The 20,208-nt window shown below is 39.4% G+C and overlaps 1 protein-coding gene across 2 annotated transcripts in view; it reads right to left on the reverse strand.

The window, feature by feature from the left end:
- The window catches only part of HIBADH (3-hydroxyisobutyrate dehydrogenase), an 87,009-nt gene extending 76,947 nt beyond the window's left edge, over positions 1-10,062 (reverse strand). The window contains exons 1-2 of one of the 2 annotated variants that reach the window (XM_083875255.1): positions 9,969-10,062; positions 1,600-1,760 (exon numbers count right to left, since the gene is read on the reverse strand). In XM_083875255.1, coding sequence (XP_083731381.1) covers positions 1,600-1,760; positions 9,969-10,032 — 225 coding nt within the window. In that variant the 5' untranslated portion in view covers positions 10,033-10,062. Of the gene's footprint in view, positions 1-1,599; positions 1,761-3,361; positions 3,458-9,968 lie in introns of those variants that run through there. The other variant, XM_083875256.1, reaches the window with a different exon arrangement.
- Positions 10,063-20,208: the final 10,146 nt, after the last annotated feature.

The raw sequence follows: 20,208 nt of genomic DNA on the forward strand, positions 1-20,208 counted from the left end.
CCCTTACAGCTAGACCAAAGAGAAAGCAGCCCTTAGAGCCCAATGTTCCTTCTACAGCAGTTTCTACAAGGCCCCATGGACCCACAAGTTTTCAACCCCTGAAAAAAGTGTTGGAGCAGGATTTACACCTATAGATCAAGAAGAGGAAGTTATGTTCACATATTTTCTTTAAGTGTGTTTTATTTGTATTTAAGCCTACCCACATATTCTCTTAGTGATTTATGATCTTAAAACATACTTTGGACTTTCCTTTTAAAGGCATTACAGTTCACCTTTATTATCACATGTTAAGTCTTGCTGTGATTGCCAAAGATTCTATTACAAAGGCAAAAAGCTATCAACATGAGCAGCCACAAAAAAGAGATCCCACTGCAGAACACAAATTTAAAATACAACCAATAGTTCAAAACAGTCTCTTCCATTTGCCCATTCTTACTCAAGACAGGTCTGGTTCATGCCTGAGGGTCTTGGCTGCTTTAACAAAATAGCAACAAGAGCTAGGAAAAGAGGTGAAAAGCTTACTTTCCCACTTAAGGCCAAGATTCTGTAATTATTCATGGGGAGCTGCAATTAATTACTAACAGGTGTGTGGTATCATTTTATCTTTTAGGAATCTTGATGTTACCTCATTATTTAAAACAGCTGCAATTAGCTTTAACAGTTTAGACTTTCAAGGCACACAGTTCCTCTATCTAGATCTACCTACAATTTCCTTGCCACTACTGGAAAAATTCCCTTCTATCCTCTACATTGTTACATGACAGATTTATTTTTGCACTGCATTCCTTTTTTTGTGTTTTAAGCACATATTCATCTGCCCACAACTGTCGAAATTGTGACAGCTTTCAAGTATGTCAAAATCATTCAAATGTGTTACAGACACATAGAAATGACACAACCACCTGAGAGAATGGGGTTCTGAGAGTATTAACAGATTAAGAAAAGCAATGAGACTGGCTGGAACAGGGCCAAGATCTTGCAGGGTATATTGCAGGAAGGTAAAGCTTCCTAATGTAATCAATTTCCTTCCCTCCTTTTTCCTTTTCATTCCTTCCTCTTTTCTCACCACATCCTTCCTCACCTCCAAGAGAATAAGCACTTAAATAATTAGATTTTTTCTCCTGCCCCTGAGGACTACACCTTGAAGCAGCAGGAAAGCTCATATGTCCCTATAACCCTTACAGCTATGCCAGCAGGAATTTTTAAATAGGGTCATTTAACCTGAAAAGGTCAAAGTAGGAACCAGATGAAAAGCAGCCCACTGGCCATCTAGACCTGGGGGAGAAGGAAGCAGGATAAAGCAGGAGGTGAAAGAATAGGCCATCAACCTACTCTCATAAAAAATAGTGGGCGGGGGGGGAAGACAACTATAGAAGTCTGACAAGGTAGCAATTCTGGCTAACAAGAAAATTACTTGGGATAGAATCATACTTTTGCTCTAACTGAAACTTCACAGATCCATATTGTACTCGTTGTGCTGTTTCAGTTCTGATTGTGATCGTAACCAAGAAAAAAACCCAGATGATTCAGTTGCATTGCATGCAGGAACCATTCAACACACACAGTTATTGCTGGAATAAAGAAAGTTTATTACTATACCTGAGCACCCAAGTCTTGAAATTCTTTGCAAGCTTCTGGGAAGACATCATACACAACAACTGGATATCCATGTTTTACCAGGTTTCTTGCCATTGGATTTCCCATGTTACCCAGCCCAATGAATCCAACTGGGGTTTTGGAAGCCATAGTCCTAGAACACACTGATTTCAAAACAATAAAGATCAATATATTTGTATTTCAGACTAATGTACCACAATGACATAATAAAAACTACCACATAATCTGTTTTCAATTAAACAGCTTTATGCTTAAAAACAGTGTGACTCCTATTTTACATAACTTAAACCTTAAATTACAGTGCACATTGGGCCACAAATACAGTCCCAGAATGATTTTTCTACATATCAAAGAAAACTTTTGTAATTAGGAAAATGTGGGCATTTCAAAAATATACAGTACTTAAAACTAAGATCTGGGAAGAGCTCAAATGTAGACTTAAAATATGCAGGATTGTCTGTGTTGTATTATGTGTTTAAATTCTAAACTGGATATGCAAAGTTCAATTTTATATATATTTCACAGACTCTTCTTTATTTGAAACTTTGCTTGCAGCCATGGGATATAGCATGTGTTCTCTAGAAACGGACAGAGGCTGCCATTTTACTTCATGCAGTTCCTCACAGATTCTTCTGATCTTGCAATCAGATACAAGCCACTAACCTAAAGATCAAAGTCTCCATAATAAACCATGGCAAATCCTTTAAGCCTTGCAACCACAGTTTAAATACTGAAAACTAGAACAAAATATAGTATTAAAAAAATTATGAAGTCTTTGCAGGAATAACCTCTGTATTTTATTTACTATACTATCAAGACAGAACTATAAAGTCTAACCCATAACCTCTGGAAAACACTACAGTTTCAGTCAGTTACCTTTTCCCAGTAGCTAGTGAGCATCAAATTCTGGACAGAAGCAGCATTGCAGACATTCATCTACTGCAATCACTATATCATCACTCTAAACATTCCTAATCCAAAGGCAGCACAGTTTGACAGTGACTAGATTTCTTTGCCAATTACATAAAATACTTTCTCCTTTACAACAAAGGAAAAAGTTATGCAGAATAAACACTAAAGTATGTGTCAACTAAGCAGACAGAAACAAGGCTAACTAACTACAGAAATACTGTAGCTCTAAAGTGCACATACAGAAAATGTGCCTAAGCTGGATCGAGTCTCTAAGAGGTCTCAATGCTTAGCAAAGAATCCTCTCTAGGCCAATAACACTTGATTAATCATTTTAAAGTCTTTCTGACTTTAAGCTCCTTCTTAGCCAGCAATGGTCATGCTCTTTCATCTGCAGCACTGTTTTGGAAGTGCCACATTTAATAAATCAGGTTTGTTGAGAGAACTTTGGTCTGAGACAGTTTCCACAGATGCCTGCAGCAATTACATAGCTAGAGAAGTAGCAGAATTTAAAATAAATGTGCACTGGGAAAAATGCTTAGCGAAAACTGAGATAAGTCAGGAAAAGAGCCCATTGCTTTTTTAAGAAGTGCTACATGTCAAAACCAGGGAACAAATGAACAAAGTGCCCAAACGAGCATCATCAGCCATAACGATCATCTTGGAGTCATCTTCTCATTGTTTCTATGAGTCAGTCTTCCCCAGTCCCTCACTTCCACTAATCTAAAATTGCTTCTTTAGTTAGCCCAAAGCTTCCTACTTCCTGAGGAGCTTCAAGCCCTGGTTTTGAGCATCTTTCTTTCTCTAGCCCTTAATACCAGTAGATCTTATTTACCTTGACTTCAGTAAAGCTTTCAGAACAGCCTCCTCTCGTATCCCAGTAGCCAAATGAGGAAAATATGGACTGGACTGGACTGGACTGCAAAACTGCCTGAAGGAAGAAACACTGTCTGGAGTGCTGGGCTCAAATAACAGTGATCAGTAGTTCAAAGACTAGCAATAGTCTAGTTACATACACATGATGTTCCTCATGGGTCACTACTGAAACTGTTTAAAAGTTTCATCAGTGACTGATGATTAAATATAAGCACCCTCAGCAACATCATGTGTGACACCAAACTAGGGGGAATGTCTGAAAAATGGCAGGGCAAGGCTACCATTCAGAAACACTGGAGAAATAGGCCTCAAGCAAAGACAAATATGTCTTGTATTTGGGGCAGGGGATGTCATTGCAGGCTGCTGACTACCTGGACAGCTGGCAGCTCTGCAGAACTTGCGGATTCCCATCAGCTGGATATTGAGCATGAGTCCATAGTGCACCCTTGCAGCAAAAAGTTAACGACATTCTGCACTGCATGAGCAAGAGCAGACCCAGGAGAAACAAGTCATTCTTCTACACAGCAAATACACAAGAGATGTGATCAAACTTCAGACAGCCCAGCAAACATCAAGTAACATGACCAAAGAGCAGGAGAACATGGCCTATGAGCAGAGGATAAGAAAATTAACTGTCTTTGCTGAGCTTGGGACAAGCAAAGGCTGCAGTCTTCTACTACCCATGGAGTGGGAGGAAAGAAGAGTTACAGAGCAAATGAAGCCAAACTCTTCACAGATATGCACTACAATAGGACATGGGGGAATGGCCAAAAGCTGTACGAAGGGAAATTCTGGATGGAAATAAGAAAAGCATCCCTGATGCAGAAAAAAGGTTCTGCACTGTAACAGGCAATGTAGAGAAGTTATGGAACCTCTATCCTTCTAGCAATCTTAGAACACCATGAGCAACCTAAGCTAGCTTTAAAGATTTAAGGCTTTTAGAAGCTCTGTGTCCAAACCTTGGTTTTCTTTATTCTATGAATTCCAAATAACCTGATCAGAAAAATAATTTCGACTACCATATCTAGCTTATTCTTGTAGACTCCTCACTTTTTATCCTGAAATCTTTTCTCACACAATGTGATGGACATCTAACCATCACCTCAAACTGAACATCTTCAGAAAACTTTCTTGATACTTTTTCTGCTACCAGTGCTGACACCAGCAATGATGTTTGTCACTCACAACAGCCTAACAGACTCATCCATATCTGCTTAAATCTCACTGATTCATCCATCACATCTGAGATCTCAGCTGCTTCAGAACCTGGTCACCTGCCTCAACAGACATAAATTTGCCTTCGTCTTCATGTTGAGAATTGAGAAGGACATTTTGCCCATGCTACTTTCACTCCTTCTCTGCAACCTGTCTGCTTTTTGCCTCTACAATAAGACTGCTTTGCTCTGATGACTTTTCATGGCTGTCATCACATCTTAATATTAAGACTTCAGCTGATAATTAAACTGCAGTGATGTGCCTATGGCCAACATGCACATTTATTGTGCCTCTAAGGCAGCTCTTCACAAGGTAAACATCCATGAAATGAACACATTCTTCTACTGTAAGGCCTCCCTTAAAAATTGTCATTTTGCAGTACTCCCAGAAAGGCGTGGCAAAAATTAGGCTGTGACACAAGACAACTTGCTGACCAGTATTATTAAGTTTTGTGTCATTGTATTCTATTATTTTTCCTTTTGTCTGTCTCTGTTGATTTTTTTGTCTCAGTTCATGAATCAGAAACCACTTTCAGTTATGTACTACAACATACTCAAATCCATGGGAACTGGGACCTGCTACAGAAATACTCCAATTCCTAAGTCAGTTTCTGACTTTATTCTGGTTTAACTTTTCAGAGCCCTGTGTTATAAAAGACACTTCAAAATTAAATAATTTGATTAACAGTTTTGAAAAATCTTCAGATCTCCAGGTACTCAAACACAGGAAAACTGGTTTAGAGGACTGATTAAATTAGTTCCCAGATCTAATTGTGATGATTTCAATTAAATTTGAACCGACTACATTTAGATGCATGGCACATTTTTAATGACTACTTAAGACAGCGGGGATTTGCCAAAAAGAGGATGTTTTAAAAGACGAGAACTTTCATGTTTTCCCATTAGATGAACCTCCACAGGTGATTTCACAGAATGTCATGTCTAGCTTGCATGTGCTGGCCCTTTTTAGCATCCGATATGTAGCACAAACTCAGTTTTGAAATAACTGTGTAATTCAAACATCTGATGACTGATATTCTGCAAACCCACATGACGTATGCTAACTAATCCCATAAACTGTACAAGCATTTGCTGAAACTGTTGCTGTGGTGTTGAGCCCATTTTACTTCAACCATAAAATCCACAGTAACCTGCTGCAATCACTAGACTGGAAAAATGTCCAGTCCATACTCAACTTCTGAGAGAGCAGAATATCAGAAGTAGGAGCAACAGAATCTACTTTTAAAATAATCACTGACACTCTGTGCAACTAATTCTCCTTCCTGGGAACAGAACCAGCAATACAAATTAATCTGTAAATCAAGCTAATTGTGAGCAAAACCAGCTACAGCTATACTGACTCCAAAGAAATTGGGCTCTTCCCAGAAGAGTCTTCATTAATCTCTTAAAGGAAAATGTTCTTGCAGATCCTCATGCCTATGTAAACTCAACTGATGAGGAGAACCAATTACGACACTCTCACCAAATCTGGGGCTTATGGTCAATACAGATAAAATACAGATTTTTTGCTTTGAAAAGTCAGCCTAGAGTAGAAAAACTTTACCTAATCTGCAATTTCACAAGAATTTTACCTTAAAAACAATTTAATAAAAAAAATCAGCAAGAGTTTATGAACCTCTTGAATGCCTCTCCTTGAACAAAAGGCAACTGTTAGAAGAGTAACTTCACAAATGCAGACTGCAATCCTGTCTTTAGAATAGCTGGCCTGTCAATGACCTAAAACTTGTCTTTTCAAGCTTTATATAAAGATGCTGAAAGTAGTTTTCTTTTTTAACCTGAAAGATGACATGTTTAGATAATTTTGGATGTCTACATTTAATTTTACACCATCTCACAAAATAACGAGTCTTACAGTTTCAACAACAAATTCCAGCTCCAGCGCTGCCCTGATTTCACCACAAATACTTGACTGCACAAACACTATAATATGCAGAACTGAGGACATCTCTTTGTATTCAAACAAAAAGGGACTAATAGCTGGGCAGAACCACAGACAGCAGACCTGGAAAAAATTCAGTGTTCGTGAATTCTGAGTCTAACTGGCCAAGAACAGGACTGAGAAACAAGTAACTCCAAAAATATAATTTCAAAACTATATTACTTAATTCTTTATAAAATTTATTTTGAACCATATCCACCAAATGGCACAAGGGTAAGAGTCCACACAGTCCCATCCCATTAGAGCTTCCTAATCAGATCAGTTGCAGCTCATATTAATATTCTTGATCTCTCTGGATCTTGGTTCTCAGACCTCTTTTCCAATACGTGAGATTTAACAGGATCATGGGAAGATGCCCAGAGTAAGCCCAGCTACTGAAGTTGCTGGGTTTGCTTGGGGCTTTATGAGAAAATACACATGAAGTCACCTGACAAGGAGAAGGGAACATGATGACAATTCAGTATGAGGCACTAAATGAAAGATTTTTCCCACTGATTTAGCATCTGAAGTTCTGGTACAAGCACAACAGAAGACACCATCAGTTTTCTCCTTCCTACTTTGAAAGGAAGGATCAGAGTCAGCTCCTGTGTTTTGTGCAGACTTCTCTATGTAATTTATAAAACTTCCACTGAAATTAGATTCTGGAAGGAAATTAGATGAAGAAATATAGAAGTTAGGGAGGCCAGCTGTACATGGGCAGAATCCTCCTGCTCCTAGAAGTTTTGCCAATGGAATTTAAATTGCCCCAGGGTCACTGACTTTTAAAGGTTATGCAATGATTTGGAGAAGTGCACTCTGCCAAAAAAATAATTTAAGAAGATTACAATACTCTAAATTTGGCCAGCTTTACATTGAAAACATCCCACTTGCTTTTTCTTGCCTCTGTAAAGGTCTGCTGATCAAAACCAGAGATGCTCTCTCGTAACACTCAGTCTTCTTATACATAATTTTTCTTATCTGTACCTAAACCTCCTTAAATGTTTGCTAATACATTACAGAGAAAACCATATAGTAAGTACTTTTCATCTAAAAAGAATATCAAGTGGGCACATGATCCCTTAATTAAGTAGTGTGCTGGACTTCTGAGCAGCAGGTCTTCTGTCATAGTCCTTGCTTAGTTAATCAATGCTTCTCTGCACCAGAGCATAGTCATTCAACAGTTCAAAGGGAGTTCCTGCATCAGCAGAAGTACTGTTTAACCAGCAAAAGTACTATTTAACTATTGATTGCGGGTCCCCTCCACTCCAACAAAACTACTTGAAAGGACATTTTTGGTCTCTACCATGGTACTGTCTTCCTTGATGAACTGCTCCCTCAGCTGATGAATCTTCATTCACCAGAAAAATTTCTTTGCTCAGTCACCATAACACATTAACCCTCTTTTCACCCCCCTAGCATTCCCCAGGAGGGATTTCTCCATATCCATCAAAAATATATATTTTAAATAAGATTGTATAAACCCTCTCCATGAAGCAGCTTTGTCGGTGCCTGCCAGCTGCAGAACACAAGACTACACAGTCTCTGTCCAACTGGCTAATACACAAACATACACATCCAGGATGCTCCTCCAAAATCTGCCCTCAGCTCTTTATTTTCCTCCTAGACAATTTAACAATCTCTAGTATAAACATACAGAAAAACCAAACCAAACTGACCAAGTAACCAAGGAGTATTCGATAAGAGAAGGAAGACAGCCAGCTTGCCAACCAAACTGTGGTGTTGGACAGCTCTCAGAGCTGGCAGAATTCCTTCCCTAGGATGGCATTTCACACAGGACAAATGATGAAATCACTACTCAAACCCCAACTGTCAGACTAATCAAAACCAAATAAAAGATTGGCAAATTTTGTAAATGCGTTAGAGATGGGGAAGCTGCGACATATAACTAAGCAATAGAGCTTAGCAGTTAAGAAGGCTTAATGCTTAGAACTTCATCCCACAAACATTTCTCAGAGTCAAGAGTACTTTCAGCACAGTCACCACTGACTAAGTCAGGGCTTAAATGCTGTGGGTGAAATTCTGTTCTATGGCAGTTTCTTGGGAGAGCCACAATTTCTCCTAAGACTTAGTTACAGTTTCTTGCTCAAGTCTTCAGGCAAAGACGAACTGTGTTTTTCAACTTTAAGGGCCAGTGCTGGGTTGCTTTTCACACCTATGCTCACCACCAAGAAACAAGATCCCCACCATCTGCGCTCCATTAAACATGATCATTTGGAAATTGACCATGATAGTGGATTTCAAAGCTCTTACAGAAATACCTGACAGTTACCATGGACAGTAAGTTCAACAACCCTTGAAAGCTATTGCTTTCAACTGCAGTATCACAAAAGGTACTAAACACAGACAGGTCCCCGGTATTTAACTTTACTAGCATGAGACCAACATGCCTGCTGCACCTGAGCTATTGCTTACCACAACATCACAACCACAACTACAAAAAAATGCATCAATGGAAAAGAGATAGTGGAGCAAAAAGAGCGCCGAAAGATAACGTCAAAATTGTCAAACGTTTTTCATTCATTAGTTTAAGTGAGGTATAAAGGGGCGTTACAAAGTTTTTAAAGTTACCTACTTAAAAGTAATTTTAGTAATTCCTGAACCACTTCATTAAGTGTCAAGATTGTAGAACCATGTACCATTTAAAAGAATCTATTTCTTTCACGTTGCTAGCTAGAAACCTTCACCTGTGTGTTGGGAGCCTAACCACAGAGTGACATACACGACCAACAGACAGCAATCAAAATGACACTGAAAAGACTACTTAAAATTCATTTTAAATAATTTACTTCAGCAATTAAATTACTTAGGAACAGCTGTGTTATTTTTCAGGACTGTGGAAAGGCAAAATGTCTAGGTCCAGTTCTACAAATACATTCTTCCTTTGCTTGCACCAACAGGACATTGGTAGTGCTTGCTCCTTCCACTGCCCATGAACCAACCACAGGTGAGCACCAGTGTCTGAGGAGGAAGCGCCGCTGGATCTACCTTCAATTTAAAGAAAATAATCGGATTTGACCGAGAGGGCTGAACAGCCCAAACGTAGGTAACAAGTACCGCAGACATGTCACTGCTGCCACAGCAAGCATTTGTGGGTTCTGATGACTCCAGGCACGCTACTTTAAGCAAATCAGTAAAAACGTTTATTAAGCCAAGAAGCTCCGGTGGAGCCCTGCATAAGGCGGCAGTGGCAGCGCGCCGTGCCAGCCGTGCCCCCGGGGCTCTGTCACCGGGAATGCCGCACGGGGAGGCGGCTCCGGGGCTGCACGGGGCTCGGAGGGCCCGCGGCCGCCAAGGGCAGCGCGGCAGCTGCACGCCTCGGGAGAGGCCCGGCCTTTCCCCGCCCGGCTGGCTGAGCGGGGCCACTGGAGCCGAGGGAAGGGGCAGGTCCTTACCCATCACCCGCCGGTGCCAGCGCCACCAGCCCGCCGGTCCCCTGCGCACCACCGCCGCGGCCATGCTGCGCCCCCGTGCCGAGTGACCTCCGGCCCGCCGCCGCCCGCCGCCACCGCCCGCGCGCCGCGAGCGGCAGCCGCCGCAGCCAACCACGGACGGCGCTCGGCGGAGCACAGCCAATGGGAGCGCGCAGCGTCCTCCCTGCGGGCGGCCGGCCCCGCCCACCGGCCCGTGACGGCTGGGCCCGAAGAGCGGGGCGGGGCGGGGCGGGGGCCGGGCCGGCGCTGCAGCACCTCATTGGGGCGGTGGAACACGGTGTCCCGCTGCCCGCGGCTCCCGGAGAGGCGTTCCTTGCCAGCTCCGCTTGCCTGGGCCTGCCCGCTGCCGCTTCCTGATTTGCTGCCGGGAGAGGAGGCTCGGCTGAAACCGGAGAGGAATGAGCGCCGGCGTTTTGGCGGAGACAGCTTGTGTTGCGACACGGTGCCTTCAGGGCGAGGGAAAGAGCAGACTTGCACTGTTTTGTGGAGTCAGGTGGCGAATAAGAGTTGGCACTTAAACCATTCTGTGACTCTATGTTTGGCTTCGCCGTTGTGTGGGCTTTACCCAGGCCAAGCGGCCCCCGAGGCCGCTCCACCACAGGCCCTGCTCAGCTGGACAGTGGGGAGGAAATACAGCGAGAAATACAGGTCGGGATAAGGATGAGGAGAGAGCAGTTACTGTCTTGGGCAAAAGCAGTTACTCACCAGTTACTGTCTTGGGCTCAACTTGGGGGAATTGATTGAATTTGTTACCAGTGACATTAAAGTAGGATAATGAGAAATAAAAACTAAATCTTAAAACACTTCGTCCCCACCCTTTCCTTCCTCCTGGGCTCAACTTCACTCCTGATTTTTCCACCCCCTCCTCCCTCAGAGACACAGTAGTTTGGGGAACGGAATCTGCAATCAGTTCATCACACATCGTCTCTGCCGCTTCTTCATCCTCGGGGGGAGAACTCCTCACACTCCTCCCCTGCTCCAGCGTGGGGTTCCTCCCATGGGAGACATTCCTCCCTAGTCTTCTCCAGTATCAGTCCTCCTTCCCCTGGGCTGCAGATCTTCACAAACCGCTTCAGTGTGGGATCCCATCCATGGGGTGGGTGCAGTCCCTCGGGAACAGACTGTTCCAGCGTGGGTCCCCCTGTGGGGTCACAGATCTTGCCAGCAAACCTGCTCCAGCACAGGCTTCCCATGGGGTCACAGACTCTTTTGGGCACATCCACCTGCTCCAGTGGGGGGTCCTCCATGAGCTGCAGGTGGATCTCTGCTCCACTTTGGACCTCCATGGGCTGCAGGGGGACAGCTTGTCCCACCGGGGTCACCATGGGCTGCAGGGGCATCTTGTCACAGAAGCCAGCCCTGCAGCACACACCCACTGCCAAAATTTTGCCACGCAAACCTAACAGAATCATGCCCAGAGAGCACTTCCTAAAGGCCTAACACAGGGTTTATCAACATCAATAAAATTTGCAAGAGACAGCTGCCATCTGGAGACTCACTGGCAGTTCTGGGAGAGCTTGAGGCAGGTGTGTGAGGAAGCACATCACCCTCTGAGGGAGGGCAGGCTGGAGGCAGGTGAGTGCTGCCTTGTCAGAGCAAAACTTCAGCTCCGGTCCTGCAACTGCCACGCTCATCTCTTTGGAACAAAATAATTAATTTATTTTCCTGACAGCAAAACTTGCCTTACTTTGTTGTGGCAGGATGCTGGGTACTCCCTCAGTCATTAGGTTTCTCTTGTTAGGTCAGACCTTTTTTTGTAGCTGTTATGTAGTATCATTTACAAACTTCTGGGAGTGTAGTCATGAGGCACAGATCTCGGGTCTCACCACAACGTGTCTTCACTCAATTATATGTTAGCACAGAAAGAATAGGCTAAGTATATATGAGCTTGTCTCTCCTATCAGTATCATAATACATTTTTTTATATTTACCCATGTAAAGCAATACAGTTAAATACAGTTAAATTAACCTAGCTCAAGGAATAAAAGAATTTTGTGGGCCGTGAAGGCAGCTATGGTCATATAGTAGCTTTACTGTGACATGTGAGAGTGCTACCACTCAGTAGGCTGATCTTATACCTTCACCCAGTTGCTTCTTTCTCTTGTTGCCTCTCAGCTGAGCATTGAGACAGAATATGACATAAGAAAAGAAAGAAAAAAAATCTCTGTAATTAAAGCAATGGAAAGAGATACAAACAGAGAAACTCTTCCACTTGCTAACACTTTGCAAAACACTGGAACCTCCATAGACTCAAATATACCAATAATTTTGTAAGCTCACTCATCTCTTTCACTGGGCCACTTCAAGATTGGCAAGTGAATAAAGCTATTGAGCTATGTTTACCCTTATCCTCAGCGGGGAAGAGGTTGACTACTATTTTGTACTTGATTTTGGTTTTGAGATGAGAAGAGGTGTGACTCTTCATTCAGCAGCTATACTGGCAGAAGTTTGTACTGAGGTATGGTCCAAATAAGGTCTTTGGAAGTCTTTGAAACCTGATTTTTACACAGTACTTAGAAAACATGGGGTTTTTTTGCATTCCAGCCTGCTTCTTCATCATGTTAAATTTTCAGAGTCATTGACTCATTACCAATTTGGTCTAGACTCCTATCAAGTATGAACTGAGTTAGAAAAGTGATTTCTATTTTTTGGGGGGGGGTGGAGAGGGGACAGTAGGAAGGGGAGCTAAATGTAGAGGAATGCACAAAGAGTCTAATGGTGTACTCATTGTGGTCCTTGAATTCTGATTGTAACTCTCATTACAAGATGATGCTTTACCTCTATAGTTGTATCTTTTCTACACCCTCTCATGTCCAAGGTGGTTTTGTTTGTGTAGGTATAAATAATGCATTCTTTGTTTAAAAGGTATATGAGGAGAATAAACTTAGTACCAACAGGCTATAAAAATACACTATAATTAGTCCCAAAAAGAAGTATGAGAAAGTGGAAAAAGGACAGTCCTATTCATAAAAATGTAGTAGACTTACTGTGTGTTTGCCAACACACTTGTATATAAAGGCTTGTTGCAGACACAACTACTACAGTACTATAGCTTTCACATTGTTTTTGTACAGAATGTACTTTTGCAAACAGATAAAATTCCTTGAGATTAGATTAAATGGAATCTCTGCTTACATTATGAACACTAGATAGAACTGATATTAGTAGTTTAGTACCAATAAGGTAGCCAGTCTGAGAAGGAATCACTTGCAGGACTAGATGGTGCAGGACTACCACAGTGGAGATCATTTTCAGAAGGGAAAACATGAAACAAATAGAGTTTTTGGTTTTTGGTGGATTTTTTTTTTTTTTTTTTTTTCCCTCCAAAATGCCCTCTAGAGATGTTTGAACTTTTAGTAGGCATATAGTACAGTTAGTTCCTTCTGTTAAAAGTAACTTCCCCTTTGTAGAAGTTTATCTCACTAAGTCTCGCTAGTTAATTTTGGTTTGTGTGTTTATTTCTTTGCCTACCTAATTACATTTTTCCTCCATGAAATGAAGGGAAAAAGCTTTGTTAACTTAAAAACATATTTGGTTTAAGTAAATAGCCAGGAAAGCTTTTACTTACATTAAAACCCAGGACATAAACGTTGGTTATTTTTCAAACAAAACAGCATGGTCTCCTTACTCACACCTAGTAGTGAGTTTCATAAAGATTTGTATGTGATGACTTCTGAAAATGACTAGTTAAAATGCAAATAAACTTTATTTGTATAGCTTGGTTCTACAAGTTGGTATTTTTTCCTTGTGTCAAGAATAGAAATATATACCTCATTTGAGTGCATCCAGCTGCTACTTTTTAAAGTAAAATGTTTTAAAATAGTGTGAGTCAAGTATAAAGTTGTCTATAAAAATAAATTCACTGGATATTTTTATCTTTAACTGCAGAAAAGCTTTCCAGAAATCAGTGATTACACTGCAAACATGCCACGAAGGCAAAGTGTACCACTTTGCCAGTGGTACAAAGATGTCCAATGCTTAATTGGCTTTGAAGTTTTGTTTCATCAATGGTGTATTGTATCTTAAAAGCAGTAATGCCAACCTTATGACTGAGGCATGAAATGAGATCTCAAAATATCATACTGATTATGGTTGGAACTGTTTTCAGAAGGAAAACTTCCTAGCCTACTTTTTGCTCTAGCACAGGTTGAGTTTGGTTTATACAACACATAAAAAATAACAGGATAAAAATTGTATATGACGAAGACAAATAGTAAATATGTAACTGGTATATGTCTATTTCCATTGGCAAATCTTATGGTGCTTTATAAAAACAGTATAGATAATATTTTAAGAACTGATTTTTTAGCTGCAGAACACCTATAATTCATTGTTGCTACTCAAACCTAGGTATACCTGGAGATCCTCCCACTCAATCCAATAAGTTCAGGCTTTTAACAGCTCTCTATACTGAACCTGTGAAATGAGCAGGATTCAAAAAATCCCCCACTGTTTATCCCCATCCTTGCATTACAGTTTATGGCCTTCTCAGGCATGCAGATAGAAATGTTGTTAACCTACAGCCATGTGTTTTACTGTCTGCTCAAAAAATGCTGGCAGCGGCACACTCAGCCTCACTCTGGATGGACTGAATGGTCCAGGCTTAAATCAGCTCCTAAACTACTGGTTGTTGGTAATGTAAAACGATATTATTACTCATGGGAAGACAAATGAAGTTTCCAGTTTTAGACCATCAAAAACTGTGTATATTTACTTATACAGTACAGTACAGTAATAATGCTTAGTGACATACTAAATCTAGACCTTTCTGTTTAAGTGACTGAGATTCATTTTCTTACCTTAAGAAGTATGTGTATACCTTAAGTGTACTACATGATTTGTAGTATTGGCATGTGGATATTAAAACATGAGAACTTGTCAAAGCATTTGTAATTCAGAAAGCAACTGATAATTCTACATTCTACTACTCTATAAATAGGCAGGTAGTTTTCTAAGTATTGGTACATGGTGCCCACTAAGTTACTGGACAAGTAAAGAAATGTAATCAAACATGTAAATAAACAAACAAAAAAATAAATAAACAAAACAAAACAAAAAAGTAAAGAAGGCTACTCCTTTCCTTCTTAGTGTTGAAAATATGGCCATCTTATTTTTCTTTAAAGGTCTCAATATAAAAGGACAAAACAAAGAATTAAAAAAAAAAACCCACAACCCTAAGAACACAGAACATTTATACTATTTTTTGTCAGTTTTCATTTTCTTACATTTAAGGGGTTTTCCCCCCATTAATTATAAGATATAATAATAAGGAACCTCTGAAAGCAAAGGGAAATATATACACTGTGCCAAAACATGCTAAGGGTATCTATATTCACTTCAGAGCCTGCCCTTGACTTTAACTCCATTGGCATGAAATAATTACATCTGCTCAGAGATTTGGCAGGGTTTTTTTGTTTCTTTTGGTTTTGGGTTTGTTTTGTTTTCTTTTTGTTTTGAGGTGGGGTTTTGGGGGGACTTGGTTTGGTTGGGGGTTTTTTGGTTTGTTTGTTTTCCATTATTTTTGGGAGATATCCTTTTCAGGATCTCATATTTGACACTCTGGGATGATAACTAAATTTTCACTGAATTTAGCAAGAGTTACAACCATAAGATGCTTGTAAAATGGAACCCTCATTGCAGAGTATTATTTAAATTCAGAGTTAGCTACTTAGTGTAGCCAAAAGAAACTGTAGTGGATGCAACAGTACATTTGAAACTTGAATCAAAATTAATGGGTAGCCAAACCTACTGTTGCATTCCTCCTTCTAACCTTTCATCTTGTATTTGTTGCATTTATTTGTCTGCATCAGAGAGCTGTCATAATATTTGAAAATACAATCAAAGCACAGTGTAACTGCTCAGGAAGGCCTGAGCTGCAAATAGTTGGAGCTGGGAAAGCATTCCAGAGAAATATCCCAAAGTATTTCCTCTCTGACTGGTCATTTCTGGAGACAGACTACTAGGCTAGAGGGACCTTGGGTACAACATAACATAACATTCTTTGATTTTGTAAATATTTGAGTTGCAATTCTCAGGACAGCATTCATTTCTTAGCTGTGCATATTTTGCTAGATAACAAACTGGAATGCATAAGCAGCAATGCAAGTGGTTATTTTTGCCTACAGAAAAAAAAGCTCTTGTGTAACCAGACCTGCTTTATTTCTTGCTGAATCATATGATACATCCTGCAGTAGTATGCATTTTAGTAATCAATCTTGAGCTAAATACATGAGACGTTTGGAATATTGCATATATCTAAGGGGACACAACTTCCAGGCTTCTGTGGGAATGCAGTGCCCTGGGGGAACATAGAAACTTTGTTTTGGTATGAAGATGTAGTGCCAGTTTTGTCAGAAGCATTTATACTGTAGTTTGGAAAGCAGTTGCATCTAACTGGGATATTGGGTGAATGTTAGGGGCAGGCTACCACAGGGTAGCAATGCATACTTATTTGTACTAATTGATACCAAGGTCAGTTAAGCACAAGCGTTTTTGTCCTCTTTTTAGCTCTGATAAATCCCATTAGGATGTTTAGGCTAGACTGTGCTGACTGAGTTTCCTGGAGAGCTGGCTGAAAAGATTCAAAGTACCCATTTCCTAGAAGAATTCAATTGTCCTGTTCAAATTCCTACACAAAGAGGATGTAATAGAGACACTTTATCTAGCTGAATTTCATGGAACATAGTGTGGATTTTCCAAAGTTCCTGAAAAGATTTCACTCAAAGAACTGGTCTTCTTAAGCATTTTGCTAAATGGAATGTGTTGCAATTCTGGTTATGAACAACTTCAACTGCTACTGTCTTTAACAAATAAGTAGGATGTTTTAAGTGGGTGACTGCATATATGTTGTACCATGAATAGACACAAGAAATTGACAGAAGAACTGGAAAGCAGACATAAAAAATTAAAAAGTAAATTACCAGTAGAGCATCCCATAGCAAATTTGGGTTGATTTGATTTTTGTGTTTTAACTGAAAGATTTGTTTAGCATTTCTAATGGATTTAGAATCCAGCAGTGTTTATTAAATACCTTCTTTTACAAGCTTCTTTCACATGACAGAAATGCAAAGAAGATGATGACTTTGGTTCAGATTTAGATGGGCAGATTCTCTAAAAGCAGCTGAAGAAGGAAACAAAATCCAAAAGAAGTATTGCTATGTATGATAAATATTTGTTATCAGTCATGGTGATTTTATTTTTACTTCTACCTACAATGCACTACATCTAGAACATACTGATCTGTGTGGGAATTGCACAGAACAGTCACTCAATGTCTTCAGCCAGTTATTTGGTACTGATGTAGGAAAAGTAAGTGAACATAGTAGGGCAACTGGGAAAAGCAACATGGAAAAGCTCCATGGTATGTTGATCTCAAACTTAAGGAGTCTGAGTTAGGATTAGGTAATTGTTTCCCAGGAAAAGATGCAGGCATATAAAACACAGAAAAAATAGGTTTTTTCTAACCAACATATGTGTATCAGGATAAAAGCATCAACCTCACACTAGTCTGATAAAATCCTGAGCTAACCTCCTTATTGATATAGCAAGAGGAAACCTGGCACTAACTCAGTCCTTGGGTTTTCCTGCACCAAAATGTAAACCACATTGCTTGAGAAAGATTGTCTTTATATGGCATGCTCCTGAGCAAATTCTTGACTTCACCCAATGTGAGGTAATCCTGCTCCTATCAACATTCTTAACAGTTCTTGATTTTAAAGAAAGCAACATAAGGTCCCTGAAGGAGCAAGGTTGCATGCCTTACCACTGGCTTGCTAGAAGAAATAGTAACCAGGAGCATAACCCACTGCGAGAGCAATTAATTAACTTTTGATAAAGCGACACTGTTACTAAAGCAATATAAATCAACATAAAGAAACCAACTTATTTTCTACACTTCAGCCCTACTGAAAATTTAAAATTAATTCACTCTATGTAAAATTTAAGAGTTTTAAGTACAAATTGCACCTTTGTTTTAAGACTAACACTATCATTGCACCACAGACAATGCATATGTATTATTAATTTTGTTTTAAATTTCTGTTATATATTATTGGATTTCCCTACTGAATTTTAAAAATAATGTGATTTTTGTTGTCTTAAAAGCTACCAGCAATAATAAGAAATTAATTTATTCTGGACATCTTGATTATAACTAAAGAAAATTGAAATGCAAATTTGGTCTATTGTGCCTGCCTTTTGATATCAAATAAATTCTAGGAAAAGATGCACAAGAAAAAACATCATGACAAGCTTCCAAAGGCTGGAGTCGTTGATATAGGAAACCCAGTTTTCTGAGTCAGATTTTCTCATGATTATAATTTCTGTAAAATTGACATAGCATACCTACTCATGTACACAAACCAATGCTTTGATTTAAAAATAAGATGGAATAAAAATATTTTCCATTACTGATTTGTTTGAAAAGGGGTACTTTTTGAATGTTTTTTTTTCCCCTAGTAACACAATAACTTCACTAAACATGAAATCAAACTTTGGTTTGTTACTATTAAAATGAAAATAAATGTACCATTATCAGCAGACTAATATAATCCTATTATCATCTTATTAGATAAACAGTGACAACGTTGTGTTTCTAATAGCCTCTAGAGATACAATAAATCTAGTGGGGGAATGTCAGCTTGGTCCAAGACAGATTAAATGTAGAGAACTGGAGTATAGTTCCCAGTAAACAAACACTTTGAGGTCAGGAGTTCATACTTGCTCAGCTGTTCTTCATAAGCCCTATTGGAAATAACTTTCATACCATCACCGAATATATTCCATGCTACCTAATAATACTGAAGGCCAAGTACAGTTGTGATATAAATGATTTCTAATTGAAATATTTAGTGTGAAATGATCAAAAAGCAATATGTAAATGGAAAATCAGGATGATGCTAGACATGCAATGGGTGCAATTCATAAGACTTTTTGCTCTTTTGTGGGAGAAAATCTATCCCACTTGAAAGCTTGTGCAATTTCCCACTGTCAAAGGAGTTGATTTGGCCCCAGCAGACCTGTGATTAATGTGACAAAAACTAAGAATAACTGTATTTTAATTTAGAAAACAACTAGGAGGAATATTCAATGAATTCTCCCTTGGCAGTTGACTAATTGCAGCAGAATTGGGAACACAAGTCAACAAAGGTCTGGGAAGGAGAGAGAGAACTACAGAATGAATTTGCTTTTGGCATCTCTTCTATCAGGCAGAAAAATGCCTGGATTCCGGATATGCTAAAATAAAGATAGCAATGTGTGGTTTTTGATGGGTGAAGGTCTCAAATCTGGTAAGATAACTTAGTGTTTTTCAGACTCATACATCTGTCACCCAACTTTATGGAAAAGCTGCACTACTTACAGGCTGTAAAAGTAACAAATATTGTTGACAAATTCAGTCAGGCCTCAATGGTAGTATCTAAGCAGGCAGTTTCATAAAGCCTTAAAAAAAGTTCTCTTCAGCACAGACACGGTATATTCAAAATATGAAGATATGTGAACCAAATGCTACCCACTGATATATCCTAGCAAAGATAATGGAAATAAACACTGTAAAAACAGAGTTTTACCATGGTGTTTGTGTACAAAACACTTATTACAGGCCCAACAGATCTTTTGCCATGTAGTGAACTAAAGCCATATGTCATGGCTGTAACCTTACTGTGGTTTCAAAAGAATTGTTATCCATATTAATAATGTAAATTTTATTTTGATCGAAAGTTTCCAGTTCCAAGGCATGATAACATGCAACCACACTTTGGAAAACAAAGTATGCTAACTTGGCTACAACATAATATATAAAATATATACTAGCAAAAGGGAGAGCCATTTAATAAATATGTTCCTTTTTGTAGAAAGTTCTAGAAATGTAAGCTCTACACTATTCTGCTTTTTAAAAATATTCCTTATATAAGGAAATAAATTTGTGAAGTACAAAAAGGTATGAATGTTGTGTGATTAGAATATATTTGAATTTCTGAATAGTGCTTATCAAATAACACTAGAAAGGTGGCATTACTTTCTGTATGTAAATTTGCATAGCAAATCCAATATATTCTTCTCTGTACAATGTTAATAGACACAATAGAATAACAAATCATTGGAGAGTGAATTAAAGATGAATTTTCATTTTAGCACTGTGTTTCCAAGTAATTGATTTGTATGTAATGTATGTAGCAATACGGTCATTATTTTTTTTTCATAG

Source organism: Zosterops lateralis (assembly GCF_965231275.1).
Source record: "Zosterops lateralis genome assembly, chromosome: 1".
NCBI classification, from domain to species: domain Eukaryota; kingdom Metazoa; phylum Chordata; class Aves; order Passeriformes; family Zosteropidae; genus Zosterops; species Zosterops lateralis.